Source organism: Diadema setosum, chromosome 12 (assembly GCF_964275005.1).
Source record: "Diadema setosum chromosome 12, eeDiaSeto1, whole genome shotgun sequence".
NCBI lineage: Eukaryota > Metazoa > Echinodermata > Echinoidea > Diadematoida > Diadematidae > Diadema > Diadema setosum.
In genome coordinates this window covers 4,979,703-4,995,746 of record NC_092696.1, presented here as the reverse complement: position 1 = coordinate 4,995,746, position 16,044 = coordinate 4,979,703, and the positions used below count along the sequence as shown (strand labels likewise).

At 37.6% G+C, this 16,044-nt stretch overlaps 1 protein-coding gene and 1 long non-coding RNA gene across 3 annotated transcripts; both read right to left on the bottom strand.

Annotated features, from left to right (window-relative positions):
* Window positions 1–2,777: 2,777 nt before the first annotated feature.
* On the bottom strand, window positions 2,778–15,508 carry LOC140235984 (uncharacterized). 2 transcript variants are annotated; one of them, XM_072315972.1, is made up of 6 exons: window positions 15,385–15,508; window positions 7,258–7,611; window positions 6,325–6,450; window positions 5,837–5,906; window positions 3,777–5,352; window positions 2,778–2,945 (listed from the first exon to the last, which is right to left on the bottom strand). In XM_072315972.1, the coding sequence occupies exons 1-6, from the start codon at window positions 15,506–15,508 to the stop codon at window positions 2,778–2,780; spliced, it is 2,418 nt and encodes an 805-aa protein (XP_072172073.1). The 2 variants fall into 2 exon arrangements, 1 of the variants encoding a protein (XP_072172073.1); XR_011901729.1 differs by lacking the exons at window positions 2,778–2,945; window positions 5,837–5,906; window positions 7,258–7,611; window positions 15,385–15,508 and having other exon boundaries at window positions 5,327–5,395; window positions 6,325–6,405.
* On the bottom strand, window positions 12,501–13,859 carry LOC140235985 (uncharacterized). The gene is made up of 3 exons (XR_011901730.1): window positions 13,802–13,859; window positions 12,971–13,074; window positions 12,501–12,581 (listed from the first exon to the last, which is right to left on the bottom strand). It is a non-coding gene; the product is annotated as an uncharacterized lncRNA (long non-coding RNA).
* Window positions 15,509–16,044: the final 536 nt, after the last annotated feature.

The window sequence follows — 16,044 nt, the reverse complement described above, 5'->3', positions numbered from 1 at the left end:
ATCACGAAATAGCGCGCTATTTGATAACGTGAACACAAATTAACGCGCTAGTTGTATCGCTCTGATCGAGAAAACTTCTCGAGTCCAACTCGGGAAATTTCTGAAATAATGGGATAGTAGCGCGCTATTTGATAATGTGAAAACGAGTCGAGAAATTAGCGCGATGAATCCCATCATGCCTAGCGTGTGTGACCCGATCGACCGAGGCAAACTGCACACAAATCATGAGGAATTTTTGAGAGGGCACACACATTACTGATGCTGTTTGCACACACTCAGCTGTCGAATTAGCTATTTCAAAATTTTTAACTATTCGGGCTACCCCCTCTTCGGGCTGATGTGAATAAGAAATGAAATAGCGCTCTAATTCGCAATCGCGGAAAATATTTCGAGCTTGGATTTTTATCGGGCTGATGTGAAAACGCCTATGTATCGCTCTGATCGAGAAAATTTCTTGAGTCCAACTCGGGAAATTTCTGAAATAGCGGGATAGTAGCGCGCTATTTGATAATGTGAAAATGACTCGAGAAATTAGCGCGATGCATCCATCATGCCTATCGTGTGTTACCCGATCGATTGAGGCAAACTGCACACAAATCATGAGGAATTTTTGAGAGGGCACACACATTACTGATGCTGTTTGCACATACTCAGCTGTCGAATTAGCTAGAAAAAAAAATCGGGCTAAATCTCTTCGGGCTGATGTGAATAAGAAATGAAATAGCGCGCTGATTCGCAATCGCGAAAAATATCTCGAGCTTAGATTTTTATCGGGCTGATGTGAAAACGCCTAATGACTTCCACTATCAGCAATGCGCTGACTTCCTATTTTACTGCATGGTGCTTTATGGCCAGGAACGCATGTGACTTTTGGAATTCAAGTCTAAGCTGTGGACTACAGGCGTTTTCTCATCAGCCCGATGTTTCGAAATAGCGCGCTATTTTCTGACTTGGGAAATTAACCCAATCACGAAATAGTGCGCTATTTGATAATATGAACACAAATTAGCGCGCTAATTGTATCGCTCTGATCGAGAAAACTTCTCGAGTCCAACTCGGGAAATTTCTGAAATAGCGGGATAGTAGCGCGCTGTTTTATAATGTGAAAACGACTCGAGAAATTAGCGCGATGCCTCCTATCATGCCTAGCGTGTGCGACCCGATCGATCGAGGCAAACTGCACACAACTCATGAGGAAATTTTGAGAGGGCACACATATTACTGATGCTGTTTGCATATACTCAGCTGTCGAGTTAGCTCGAAAAAAAAATTCGGCCTAATTCTCTTCGGGCTGATGTGAATAAGAAATGAAATAGCGCGCTAATTCGCAATCGCGAAAAATATCTCGAGCTAAGCTTTTTGTCGGGCTGATGTGAAAACGCCTCATGAGGTCGATCCTTCAGAGTACATCCGTCAGGACATACCAAAATTCTTTAATTTCTCTCATTTCTCATTAGGCGTTTTCACATCAGCCCGATAAAAATCCAAGCTCGAAATATTTTTTGCGATTACGAATTAGAGCACTATTTCATTTCTTATTCACATCAGCCCGAAGAGAATTAGTCCGCATTTTTTTTCGAGCTAACTCGACAGCTGAGTATAGGCAAACAGCATCAGTAATGTGTGTGCCCTCTCAAAAATTCCTCATGATTTGTGTGCAGTTTGCCTCGATCTATCGGATCACACACGCTAGGCATGATGGGATTCATCGCGCTAATTTGTCGAGTCGTTTTCACGATATCAAATAGCGCGCTACTATCCCGCTATTTCAGAAATTTCCCGAGTTGAAGTCGAGAAATTTTCTCGATCAGAGCGATACAATTAGCTGGCTAATTTGTGTTCACATTATCAAATAGCGCGCTATTTCGCTATCGGGAAAATTTCCCAAGTCAGAAAATAGCGCGCTATTTCGAAACATCGGGCTGATGTGAAAACGCCTACTCTCTCGTTTATTCCAAACGAAGGAGAAGCTACACATAAAATTCCTACCACGTTGTCGCCGTCACGACTCTCTGTGACGTAAACTGTGTTTACAACCGCTAATGGTTTTGCATTAGTTTTGGATATTATTTTTGTCATCGTTTTGGTGGTCGAAGTCCTCTTTCTTGTCTTGAACGAATTGTCTGACCCACCTGCAGAATATGCGTGTTCGGTGATCTTCCCTTCTAGTGTGTATGGTCTCCTTCACTACATTAACACTTTGTAGGAAAGGGTTGGGAGGAGCAGCAATACACTGTGCCACTGCAGTCAAACAGCGTTTAGTTTCCCTGGCTTTGGCAGCGAAGTGCTTTTTTTTTTTAATCCAGCAAAAAGAAAAAAAATAGATAAATAAATGATAAAAAACACACATAGAATTCCCATGCTCGTTCTCCCGATGGTAATGCCCTAATGATGACTCTGAACTTGCATTCATTAAGTTGCTGAGATGCTAACACACGTTATAAGGTGCCCAGAATTGTTTACCGTCTGACCGATATGCGTTGAGTCACTTCACATCTCGCGTGGCGGCATTCGTGTAAGTAATCGCGTAGATAATCAAGACAGATAAATTTGACGTTGCAGTTTTGTCAACCCCCCCCCCCCGAAAAAAAAAGGTCCGTCAGATCGGAACAACAGCATTCCATGATAAGAGGAATGGCAGTATCCATGCAACAATACGAACCTATGTAATCTTAAGCTTGGGATACGTGGCCCATGGTCTTATGATTACTAGGCAAGTTATCCTTTCTCACTCTTGTCTCATAGATTAGATTTTTCTACCTCAAAGGTATTTAAGTTCATACCTGACAGTCTGAAGCATCTGTCCGGAGGATCCTGTAGAATTCCACGTGAAATTGTGATTCCTGTAGAACTACTTCACGAAGTACATTGTTGGAACACATGCCCTCCGCCAAGTCACGTGACACAGTCCTTCCGCACTTCGCCCCGTTCAAATGTAGCGATTTCTGATGGAACGAACATGAATTGACAGCAGAGGCAAGTAATTATCCACAGAAGAATAAGGTTCATAAACACACGCAGTTGATTCGAAGATTGACACTCAGAGCGAAAGGGGCCATTTGAAACACATTCGATTCACATCGTAATTTCACTAATCACAACTCGGAAAGGGCAGATCCATTATCGATTTGATATGAGAAAGAGAAGAGGGACAATTATGTCTTCATCAGCATTCGTTTTATGTTCTCTAAATAGGTGTATGCACAAAATACAAAGTACTATCCAGGATACCCAGGATGGTTATCTGTCTTCGATACACAGCGTTTTTAGTATGACTAAACTTAATAATAAACGAGGAGCATTTTGGCAACTGTAACTATCGCAAATAGGTTTGGTTTCACTGGAGCATGCAACTGGATTATTTTCTCCGTGGAATCAAATTATATTTCTTTCCCAAAATCAACAAGGGAAAAAAGGACGTTCTTTACAATTTATCACGATCGTTGTGATTAATAACAACACATGAAATAAGTGACATGGCGGTAAAGATTTAACTCACACACCAAGTCATCTTACAACTGTATCATGCGAGGAAGACAATTATTTTACTTTAACAACATACTTAGGTCGATGTTAAACTTTTACAAAAATTTGTACTTCAACACGATTTCCCAATCAATAGGACCTGGTCAGATCAGAAAGCGAACTTTGAGTACAGCTATTTAGGTAGTAAAATATGCACTCAATTCCACAAATGGAATGGCGTGCACACACGCAATTTCATCACAAAACATTTTTCCCCATTCTTACAGCAAAATTCAAGCTGCGTCACTCACCACTTGGTTGTAGCGCACCATGAACACCACTCCTGACGCTGTGTGTTCTGGTGAATGGGACGATAGTGTGAATTCATTCCATCGTTCTCCCACTGCTTTGGTGGCCTCCTCAGTATGACATTCAAACGCAACGTCAACACAAAAATCAGGTTTGCCAAGCTCTTTGTCAATGGATGTAAAGTTATCGGTATCACAGTTTATCAAACCTTTGATGATATCAAGACCAAGCTCATTCCGTGACGCTGAGGCGAAGTAGAGTAGGTAGCGGAACTCCCCAGGTCGACTGAGTAATTCGTTTTTCACTTTGTCGTACTTGTCACGATCACTGCCGAATAAATACTCAATATGTACCCCTGCAATGTATTCTTGAAACAGTTTGTGGGGAAAAGAAACTAGTGCCGAAACCAAGGATGAGATGTTGGTATCGCGTCGACGCTCCCTTGGGGTGACATCTCTTTCTATTGTCAAAACACCCACTCTGCAGCATGTTTCCATGGCGTCATGACACTCTCTGAATATTTCTTCAGGAAATGAAAGTTTCCTGTCAAATAAACCTTTTAGTGCTATCCCACTTATTTCTTGAATTCCCCTACCAGCTTCCTTCAAATGTTCAATAATGTTCTGGTTCAGTAGATTTTCACAAACTTTTGATGCGTAGTGTTCTTTCAGAAAAGAAATCATTTCTCCAAAAATCTTGGAGAAAGTTTGCAATTTTTGCATTTCCTTTCGTCTCTCCTCACTGTAGTCATTCCACATGAGACAAAGCATCGCACAGTAAATAGGAAACGGGGCCATGTTTGATCGGATGACATCGTTTTCCTCCATAAAATTGATTAAACCTTCTGCAAGATGGCCCTTACCTCTAATGAGAAAGTACTTGCCGATATAAGCAGACAAATTCTCCTCGTCAAATCCTTCGATGCTAAGAAAGGTGTAAGCTTCTGCAAGAAACTTGTCCATCATCAATTCCTTTGTTCTCCATGGTCGTGTGGTCACAAATACTTTGCATGACTTATATTGCTCTATTCCCAGAATGCGAATGACCTCACTGCTGTTCTTGTCACTTAATTTCTTGCTGAACTCGTCGAACCCATCAAAAATGATCAGAACTCTACCTTGATTTGTTAAAATGAACTCTTCTATGTCGCTCGCTTTTGCGGTATTTGAATCAGAGAGATAATCTTTGACAATTTCACCAATACTTTTTCCGTCTGTGACATCTCGAAGCGGAATTACGATCACCATGTCTAGATCCTGGAGAATCCGTCCCTGGCACCAGTCCCAGGCGATCTTAGCGCAAAGTGTTGTTTTACCGACACCTCCCTCACCCTGGATCAGCAGTCGCTTTGAAAGATACTCATCTCCATTGTTTGTCAGAAGATTGTCGTACGTTATTGGTGTCTTGCGCTTGCTTCTTCTGTTTATTATACTTAAATTCGTATAAATTTCATCCAGTCCAACACGTTCCATGAAGTTGAGTGGATCTACCGTGACCTTGCGTCGTGACACACGGTAATACGCCTTCAGCTCATCCGTGCATTGATGTACTTGTCCCTGTGTAAGCGATGATGGTGCTCTTCTGGTAGCGGCGAATCTCACGAAGTGCGACTGTGCCGGGCCTATGATAGCGATGATGAAAAGATGAAAATGGCAAAAAGATGAAAATGGCAAAAACACAATACCATTACCATACATTTCTTTATATCAATGTACATAAATACCCGCACAGACATAGGTATAATGTATACACAGATAGAGAGAGAGAGAGCGACAGAGAGAGAGAGAGGGAGAGAGAGGGGATAGAAATCCGGCTAAGAATATAATTAGTCGATAGATTCAAAAATATAAACCATAATTGCTGATAAAGAATAACATATTACAAAATCATACATGTCTTTACACTAACTGCATTACATAATACAATTGTATCACGAATGCTGGAAAAGGGATAAGTATATTATAATGTTGAAAATATAAAAGTCACTATGCACAAGGTAAAAAGGAACTTTTTTTTGATACCACATGAGATTGTGATTATCTAAATATTTTTCTTACTCTACGTTAATTCTTCTTTCTCGTGAAATCTCTCTGGTATGTTTGGTCTTCGCCAGCAGGGGTTCCAGCCACATCCTGAAACATATCATCATCATCAGCAACGAGAACATTACTATTAATGTTCTTTTTTTTTGTCTATATTCAGGACACAATATACACCACACCCTTTACGTTTCTCCTCTTTACACTACCAAATGTTCAGGCCATTCATTTCGAGCATATGCGCACAATTGGTGGTGTAATGCATTTTACACTTCATGAATAATTTCCCTTTGATTTGCCATCGATTAATACTCGTTCATAATATATTTGAAATTTCTTTTTACATGAGACAATTATTCGGTCGTCCGTAATTTTGACAAATATTATTAATGATATTATTTTTTTGTATCAAAATGATGAAACATGCATACATAAAAGATACACAAACATACTCGCGCACACACGTCTCAATAAATGCAAATACACAACCTTAAAGAAAATAGACCAACACCTCTTCTCGGTAGGTAGTCCGGATGTTTGTTTTGGAGATACTTCCTGACAAAGAGAAACAGGCTGAGAAGGCCAACAAGCACAGCAATAGGGAGTCCGATGATGAAACCCGAATTAATACGTTTACCTGAAATTTGATATAGACAGAAAGGAAATACGCTTTCATTTATTACTCCATTTAGAAGAAATAAACACATAATTATGAATACTTACTTGTAGGCATATACCTACAACTTTAACATTTAGTTGTGTGTTTGTTTGTGTGTGTGTGTGTGTGCCTATGCTTACAGCGCCAAAAAGTGGTTGATTGTATGAATATTTCATCATTATACATTACGTTGACAAAATAAGTCAATCAAAGGACACACTTCTAATTAAGTTATCTTACGAAACCGACAGCCACGAGTCATACAGTACGTCCAACGAGCTCGACATTAATAAAAGGTCCAGGTCCACCTGGTCCATGAGTTACACAACTCACGAGCCATACAGCGACAATGCATGCATTACGCCAAGCAATGCAATGAGTGACGGACTTGTGGGTCGTTTTCAATACTAACTGACAACTCATGGGCCTTACCTGCCTTTAAAAATGTCGATATCACGGACTGTATGGCTCGCGGCTGTATAACTCAGTGGTGACGGACTTTTTTTTTTTCGCGTCCTTCTGGCAAGTACGGTCGTTAGGGTTATTTTCCTTCTTCTTTTCATTCATTGAAATAGATTAACATTTTCTTTTTGTTTCTTTTTGTTTCTTTTTTCACTCGTAAATTGGATACTAGTAAAATGAATTTAAGCTTGAAGGTCAATTTGCTCAAAGATTATGAATAAGCGAATTATGATTCTCCATGACAAGTCTCAATCAAAACATTGCTTTAAAGCAAGACCAGTTGCATATCAGTTACTACTCAAATACACAGAACACAACAGCAACATTTTGTGATACCTGGTACAGGGGGAATGATGATTTCTACGGTTGACGTTCCATTCAGCGAGTCACCAGTAGCCACACACATGAAGGTTTGCTCTGTCCCATGTTTAGCTGATACAGTGATTGTCTCGAACCTCTCGTATGTGCCGTCAGAAAGTGTGCTCTGTTGTGAAACCACGGAATTCAGTCTCTCTCCCAACTCATCGGTCCATAACATGGAAATGTTAGGTTTGAATTCACTCACAACACACGTAAGATTAAGAGCAGAGGTGTTGGAGGGAGCCTGGTATGTACACCGTCTTTGATGAGGTTGACTCTTATCAGCGCATTCCTTGACTGTATGCCTTGATGCCATTGCTAGGAAATAAAGCAAATCCATTACAGACTTAGGCCTAAGAATAAAATTATTGTTTATTGGAATCTAAGTTTATTCAGGTTTTATTTTTTCAATAAATAACACAAGTGATTTTAACCTACAAGAGCCTCTTTTTGGAAATGCAGTTACATTAATTTATGCTATACTATCTGCCATGTTACAGTCATTTTATTTTATTTAATTTTTGCGTTTATACATCGAGACGTGAATAGAACAGAAAGCATATCGAACACGGCTTCTTCAGTTACATTTTGAACAGTGATAATAGAAGGAAATATAACAGTGAATAACATATGTGCACAACATTATTTTCTTAAAAGCAAAATGAATACTACAAGGAGTGTTTCACAAAGCAATATGACTTACTCAAGTTATGTGTAGGTCCCGAAATCATCCGTAAATTTACGTACAACTTTGAATCGTGTTTGACAAAGCTCTGGGTCATGCGTAAGTCAGTCTCACAAAGTCATGTGTTTTATTACTGTACGCATGATCTGAAATCTCGGTCTGAAATCATTCTTCTAAAAACATATTTCGTCGCTGAATCCACGAACCGGCACACGCGCACCGCCGGTGCGCGAAGTACATTTCGAGTAAATCGCATTTAAAGATTTCTGTTTTTTCAAACTATCAGTAAGATATGTTAATGGAATTGCTATTCAATAAATTTCACTGTGACGTATGAGAAGAATCTGCTCTTTCTTGCTATACATAAAAATACTCCCAGTGTTGTAAAATTTGCACACAGTAAGGCTATAAAGCTGTGTGTCGTTTTGTGAAAACTCCAGACTAGGTCCAAAAAAATCCACGAACCGGCACACAGCGCTTAGTGTCGCGCAGAGCGTTCAGGATTCTCCGCACAATAAATCCACGAACCGGCACACAGCGCTTAGTGTCGCACATGGCGTTCAGGATTCTCCGCAAAATAAATCCACGAACCGGCACACTGCGCTTGTGCCGCACATAGCGTTAGGATTCTCGGCAAAATAAATTGATTACCGCTCGTTATTCCGAAGGTTCTTTAGTCCGAAGGTTCATTAATTCGAAAATGAAATAAGGTTCGTTATTCCGAAGGTTCGTTATTCCGAAAATGAAACAAAACTAGATATTCCGAAGGTTCGTTACGGACCCTATGCCCTATCATTTCGGATTAAAACCTTCGAAATGACGAACCCTATTTCATTTTCGGATGAACGAGCCTTCGGAATAGAGAACCCTATTTCATTTTCGGATTAACGAACCTTCGGAATAACGCCGCAAATGCTCGGATTATTGAACCCTACTTCATTTTTGGATTAATGATTGTCTAGTTATAGGGAATTTGTGTGTTTCGGATTAACGAACCTTCGAAATAACGAACCTTCTGGATAACGAACCTTCGGAATTACGGACCTTCGGAATAACGAACCTTCGGAATGGCAAACCTTCGGAATAACGAACAGAACCCAATAAAATCACGAAAACGGCACATGGCCTTCAAATTTATTTCTGGTTAAGGTTATTTCACTAAGAAAATTTATATTTCAATTAGCTCTTCTAGTATAATACTAGCACTGTGCTCTTGGGATTGTTAATCTAATATCCGTGGATAAAAGTATTGTAGAATAGTAATTACGTTGTTCTTTTTTAGATCATGGAGCTTCATGTTTAGATCTTTACTTCTTTTTTCTCCTTTTTCATTACGTATTCTCAATATTCATTTAAACAGAAAGGCAGCCTTTTATATTTCATGATCTTCATGCACTTGCTTGCTTACGAAAATGAACAAATTCCCGACTCATTTTAGTAGGTATGCAGACGTACATTAACATCCAATTAGAATTCACACAAATTCCTCGTACTCCCCTCTTCTCTCCATCACTCCTTCTCTTTCAATCATCATCATCATCATCATCCTCTACACTTGTCTTCTTCGAGAAATAATGACATTTTCAAACTCTCTCAAGTCCTGTATTATATTCAATCATTCATTAAAGGAAGAAATACACATTCCTTTTTCAACAAATGACATTTATTTTTATTAGATCATATTCAACATTTAATTCGTGCACAACTGCAAAGAAAAAAGAAATGTAGGAAAAATAATCGTTTGAATATTTACATTCATTACTATAATTATATTGTATTGTTTTCAAGTATCATAAGTTGTACATTTCATTAAACGGATTTCCACATTTCATTTTCAGCCAAATTAAAAGTTCATTACTATGGTATTCCGTAACGACAAATATATAAGCAAAACTGCTGCTAAATAAGAAGCTGTTAAAATGAGATTTGTGTATTATCTCGAGGATGGACAGTAGTTCATTCAATCATAATTTAAATAACTATATTTCCCGTAATGAAAGAAATCTTAACGTTATTAACATATATGTTTTAATGAACAAGACAATTTCGAGGAACCCATATCACAATGAAATAGAAATATATTACATTGTACCTTTACATAATATTCCTTTACCTTTATAAAATAAAATATTGCTTAGTATTTCTTATATCCATTTCTGACCAAAAAATGAAGGAATAATTTTTTTCTTATCATCAAATTAAATACTAGTCATCTCTACTTTTTCGGAACCGATTATAAAGCTCATTGTTCGCTTTCAGCTCTCTGGCCGAAAGAAATGTCATGTTTGTTCATTCCAAATCGGCATAATATCAATCTCGTTTCTTACTCCAAAATCAGTTACTGGATATTCCATATACACGAATTAATGATAAGTTTTACTTCTTAAACTTTGCTGTTGTTTTAGTATGATTTATTTTGATTGCAGGAATAAAGTCTAACCTCTTCAAAGTAAACATTTCTTTAAACACTACAAAGATATCGTTAAACACTTTACAAAGTTATCTACACAAGTAATGTTCTTTAAAAAGATTTCATACAGATGAATATCTACCTGATATTTTTACTATAGATTTACTCGGAACTAATCAGTTTTGATATCTTTTCGAGTATCACACTTTCCACATTCAGAATCGTTAACGCAATCAAATTTTACATGTTTTTACATTTCTGTGGTTCTTTACGTCACAAATATTTCTGTATATAATTTCTGCACATGTTTCTGTGAATAATATTGACACCATGAAACTAGGTGACTGTGTTTTTTTTTTCTGTTACTCTACCTGTTTACAATTACACTGCTAACATATCAGACCTACATTTTCCCTTTAAAAAATGAAATCCACAACAATATTCAATATAAAAAGGTAATGATGGCCATGCTATAAGTCCTGATGTGGACACAGACTGCAAGAATATGGCTGTGTACTGCAGTACAAGTATCATCCAATTAAACATTATCTGTCAAAGTTTATTAATCATTCTCGAAGCAAAATGAGAGCAAACAGAGAAAATGTAGGCATCCAATTGCTTATAACCCTCTTGCAGTCTCCTAATACCTTTCTAGCTCGCACAACTTGACTTGAAGCTTAGTCCTGATTTAATTTACATCTGCTGTGGGTATCCGAGGTGCTGGGGTAGGCATGATAAAAAAAAAAAAATACTGAGAATCGTTAATGGGGTTGGCCTAATGGCGGCCTGGCTAAAGGAGGCAAAATGAATAGTATGATAGGTGAGCTGGTTCAAAAACAAGGTAAAAGAAAATACATTTTATATGGCTTTTGATAATTATAAAGTTTTTGTTGTGAAAAACACTGTTAAGCCAAAGAGAATGGAAGCATATTACAGTGGAAATTGAGGAAGGCATCATTGTGACAAAGCTGTGTGGAGAGACCCATGGATTGATTGTTATCACGATTAATGCCAGTGAATAAAGTGACAGTGTAAGATACAGTACTTAGGATTAATGTCCCTTAATGTCCCCTTGATTCTTCACATACAATATTTGGAAAATGTGCGACTCCATCGATAAACACATAGCAGTACGTTCAGTTCATTGTTTCTTCATTTGACATGTTGATTTCATCATTAATTAGTTTGTGGATTGTCAGTCAAACAGATACAGAGATAACAAGCTATCCCAAACTCTGCTGCAAGACTAGTGTTCAAATAAAAAAAAAAACAACAACAACATATTAACACAAATTTAAGTGGTTCTACGAAGCTTCCACTGGCTTCAAGTCAAAATTCATATTCAGTACAAAATGTTGATATTAACTTTTGAATACACACTATTTGAGAGAACTACTTTCAATAGGAGACACACCAGAGAGAAACCTTTGTTCGAAAGGCAGGGACTTATTTGTTATGCTGAATAAAAAAGCAACAACATACATACTTGCTTGTCATGTCTCTACCATATGGAATAATCTACCCCAGAATTTGAAATAATTTACAAATGTTAACAAACCTAAGTCTGCCTTGGGAATGCCTTCATTACAGTCTAAACATGAAACAAGGTATTATTGTTATTTGCAATTGTATGTTTTTGTGTAATCATTTTAATCCTTGAGCACATACGGACATAACACAGAATGTTCTATGTGCTATACATAAGCACTGTTGATTATTGTTATTATTACTTTTATTATCATTTATATTAATATTATTATTGATATTATCATTATTACCATCACTATTATTATTATAATTAGTAGTAGCAGTATCATTATTATTATTATTATTGCTATTATTAAAATGATGCCATATTTTATAATCACACTACCCACCCCCTCCCCCCCCCCTTTCTGCACACACACAACCCAAAGTCATTAAATACGACATTACGCAGAATATCGAGATAATGTTCTGCCAGAACCTGACTGCCCATTCATCAGGCACACACATTGTGAAAAGTTCGCTGTCTGGAGCAACTCTGTGATTGTAGTGAAATATTGCTATGATCTCCTTCCATAATGATCCCTGGCTTGGACTTTGATGCAGATGTTCAGCTCAGCCACCCTAGTCATTTGAAGCTATTCCTGGTTTCTCTTGGCTTTCTCCACTTCGACATATCCAGTAGACAGTTGTCATCAGCTTCTCTCCCTATGCAAAGATGAACAATTGTTTTTCAAAGACAATGTTACTTCTATATTGCAGAGGGGAATGATGATAATTATTGAGAAGACAGTCATAACATACTACTTAAACAATTTTCCACATCTGTAAAACTATATTTGATTTGCCTGAGAAAAGTATTATACAATAGTGTTCCTTTCATATCAACACTTTGGTAGTGTTTTGCTCAAAAGTGCTAATGCAATTCTGTTGAATTATAAGTTTGAATCAATGTGATAATGTACATAACAAGACTATACTACGATAACTTCTAATTGTCCAATGACACTGAATATTCTGAGTAATATCTATGACAAAATAAAACCGAATACTACATGAATAGGTGTTGCACTGATTGCCGTTTATATCTTGCTCACCTTTAGCTCAGTGCACAATGTAACCTTTGAGTGCAGTAAGAAGAGGATGCTAAGCCAGACGAAATGGTGAATGAACACATTGTTGACTAGAATCAGGAGCAGAACTGAAGTAAAGAATAAGACAAAGAATAAAGAAAGCAGAACATCACAAGTGAAAATCAGTGACACAGTCAACCCCATGTATTAAGTAAAGTCTCAGATTCTTACAACATTTGACTTCTGAGTGTAGAAAGCAAAAAAAAAAAAAAAAAAACACCCAACATTAATATGAATGAAGCTTTAAATGCATATTGAGACCTTTCATTTTCATCGTCTTTGCCAAGTATTTGTCATACAGTATGTACCATTGACTTTTGCAAAGTTGATGGCATCTCATATCAGCACAGAGAGCTGCTCATTCCCCATCTCCATTGTCCCCCCCCAAAAAAAAAAAAGAAAAAAAAAAAACCACACACACACACACACACATAGCAAAACAAAACAAAACAAAAAAAAAAAAAAACAACTACAGTTATAACAGTAATGAAAGATAAATGACTCTGAAGAAATGCATATTGGTACCATATCAAGATCAGATTGAGAGACAGCATTGCCTTTATACCAAAATGCAGCATGACTGCAGGTAATTAGATGTCAAAATGTTGGATTCCATGTTATGTCAGTGCTTCACGTCCATCTAAACTACAGAATACAGTTGTAATTTTAAAAAAAAAGAGTAAGATACACAATCATTTCATTATGTGAAAAGTCAAATTATTAGTCGTATTCCTGCATCCTGTACTAGCAAACACTGGTTTGTCTAAATCCTTGTCAGATAGTAATGTAACTTACGGTTGTTGTTCAAGCTTGTGATGATGGTAGAAATCTACAGGAATGTGGTTCGGAGTACAATTTTGTAAAGTAGCCCATCATCGAAGAACATCACTCATTTCAGTCGAGTCTGCAAGTTGTTGCTTTGTCCACACAAATGCCTCAATATCTGTTTGGAATGGAAGATGAATGCAAGATGTCAGTCACATGAAACTCCATCACTACTAACAATTCTGTAAGATCATTAATATGAGCCACAAATTTGCAAAACATCACCCTGCCCCCTTCCCCACCTCCTTTTCAGGTCTATATTATAATGGCTTATTAGAATCTGAAGTTTGAGAACATCACTCTGGTCTAATATTATAATTTGCACAGTTCTGAATCCTCATAGCCCCCCCCCCCCCAAAAAAAAAAGAACACACACAAAAAAAAAAACAACAACAACTGTGTTTCAAAGAACTATAGATTGTAGAAAATCAAAGCAAGCAACACCACAAACTAAGGCAAAATTACTTGCCAGGCACATGCTTTTAATGTTTACTTTTAGGCTTATAGCATGATAGAACAATTTGTGAATTCAGGTACTGAGCATTAACGAACCTTATTTTTGCTCTTAACACCTCAATTTAGACAATGAGGTGGGAGGAGGACCTTCCTCAATTACATTTTAGTATAAGTAGCTTTAAATCATTTCTTTTCCATTGAGACTTCAAGGGTAGTCAGCGAAATAACATCACAGTATTACCTGCACATGCGGTATTCACGAGCACTATTAATAATTTTACACTGTAACACAATTAGAGTCTAACTAGTACTAGTATCTCAATTAGATCTAGAAGAACTGTAACGTTAGATACTTCCTGGAAGGTTCAGAGGATCTATAAGAGAGCTAAATTAGCTGGGAAGAAGTAGGCCGTAGCATTACAAACTTGAGCTCGTATTACAGGCAACAATAGAATTGTTCAATATATCACCATTTTAGTGCGTTACAGACTCGATGCAAATGTGAGACGAGTTCATTTGACTCTACTAGTTCGAACCGCTTTCCCTATTCTTTACTTACACCGAACAATAGCTGTGGGACTGCAAACGTACAGTACGAAGCTAGGACAGAGTCAAACTAAGTCATTGTGACCTGTTAGAGTACACATTTACACTCTTTTTATATTCTAATTCCTTATTCACAAATCTACATTCAATAAAGTGAAAATTCGAATAATTTAAGTGTCAATACAGAGCTATATGTAACTTTACCGATTTCATCTGTCTCTTTTCCGTTGCTCAGGGCGCAGCCATTTTGGACGAGCGCGTACGAGGACGTTTGACAGATCAGTGATTTTTGATGAAGTCCGGCGTGTACGCACGCGATAGTGCCACTTCGTGAAAATCTAGACGGACCGGTCGGAGTTTTCACGAAGTGGCACAGTCGTTATTATTACGTAATTACTCGAGATTGAGGTTCAAAAATTTGTCAGGTTGTAGAACTCAGTATATACTATCATAATATGCAAAAATCTCAAAATCGAAAATTTACCCGATTTTGGCCGGTTGTGCCGGTTCGTGGATTCAGCGACGATTTGTCCCAATGACTGATTACTTACAGCTAATCATCAAAATGGTCGTATTCTCGGAAGTCGTCAGATCTCCCAGCGCCACTTCACAATAATAGAATCCCTCATCTGCCACCTGAAGATCGGTGATGACGAGACTGAAGTCATTTTTCATGTTAAATCGTTCCTCCCTGCTTTCAAATACCCCATCGTTGAATGTAGCCATTGGCCTCCTCGGTTCCTGATCTGAGAAGTTCTCCTTGTTCCAGTACACGATGAGAGGCTCCTCCTGAATGTCACATCGTAGTCGGATGTCCTCCCCTTTCCATCCCCGAACGGTGGGGGCAGTACCCACCATAAACGCTAGAAGATATTCAATTTTCAATTTCAATTCAATTTATTAATTTCATAAAAGCAATACAACCAATATTTGTACAATAATCAGATGGCAAGGAAAATCACGAAAAAGCCAGTGGCTTGAAGATTGTGATTCCCTGATACAGAAGTACATTAAAAAACAGATTGGCATGAACATACAAAATACAAAATGTTACATAATCACTAGATACTCAATAATAGACAAAAATACACATAAAAACAAACAAAACATACATAAATACAACACAAAACAGAACGTCATGAATATATAATGTTCCATTACCTTGATAAAAACTTAATCAATCATAAGATTCAAAAAGATATTGTTTCAAT

What these genes read in the sequence shown, in the direction of transcription:
- LOC140235984 (XM_072315972.1), bottom strand. Translation starts at nt 15,508, where the DNA reads ATGAAAAATGACTTCAGTCTCGTCATCACCGATCTTCAGGTGGCAGAT. An exon ending in GGACTACCTACCGAGAAGAG is followed by an intron (nt 5,907 to 6,324) that starts GTGTTGGTCTAT and finishes GATATGTTTCAG; the next exon opens with GATGTGGCTGGAACCCCTGC. An exon ending in CACGAGAAAGAAGAATTAAC is followed by an intron (nt 5,353 to 5,836) that starts GTAGAGTAAGAA and finishes CGCTACCAGAAG; the next exon opens with AGCACCATCATCGCTTACAC.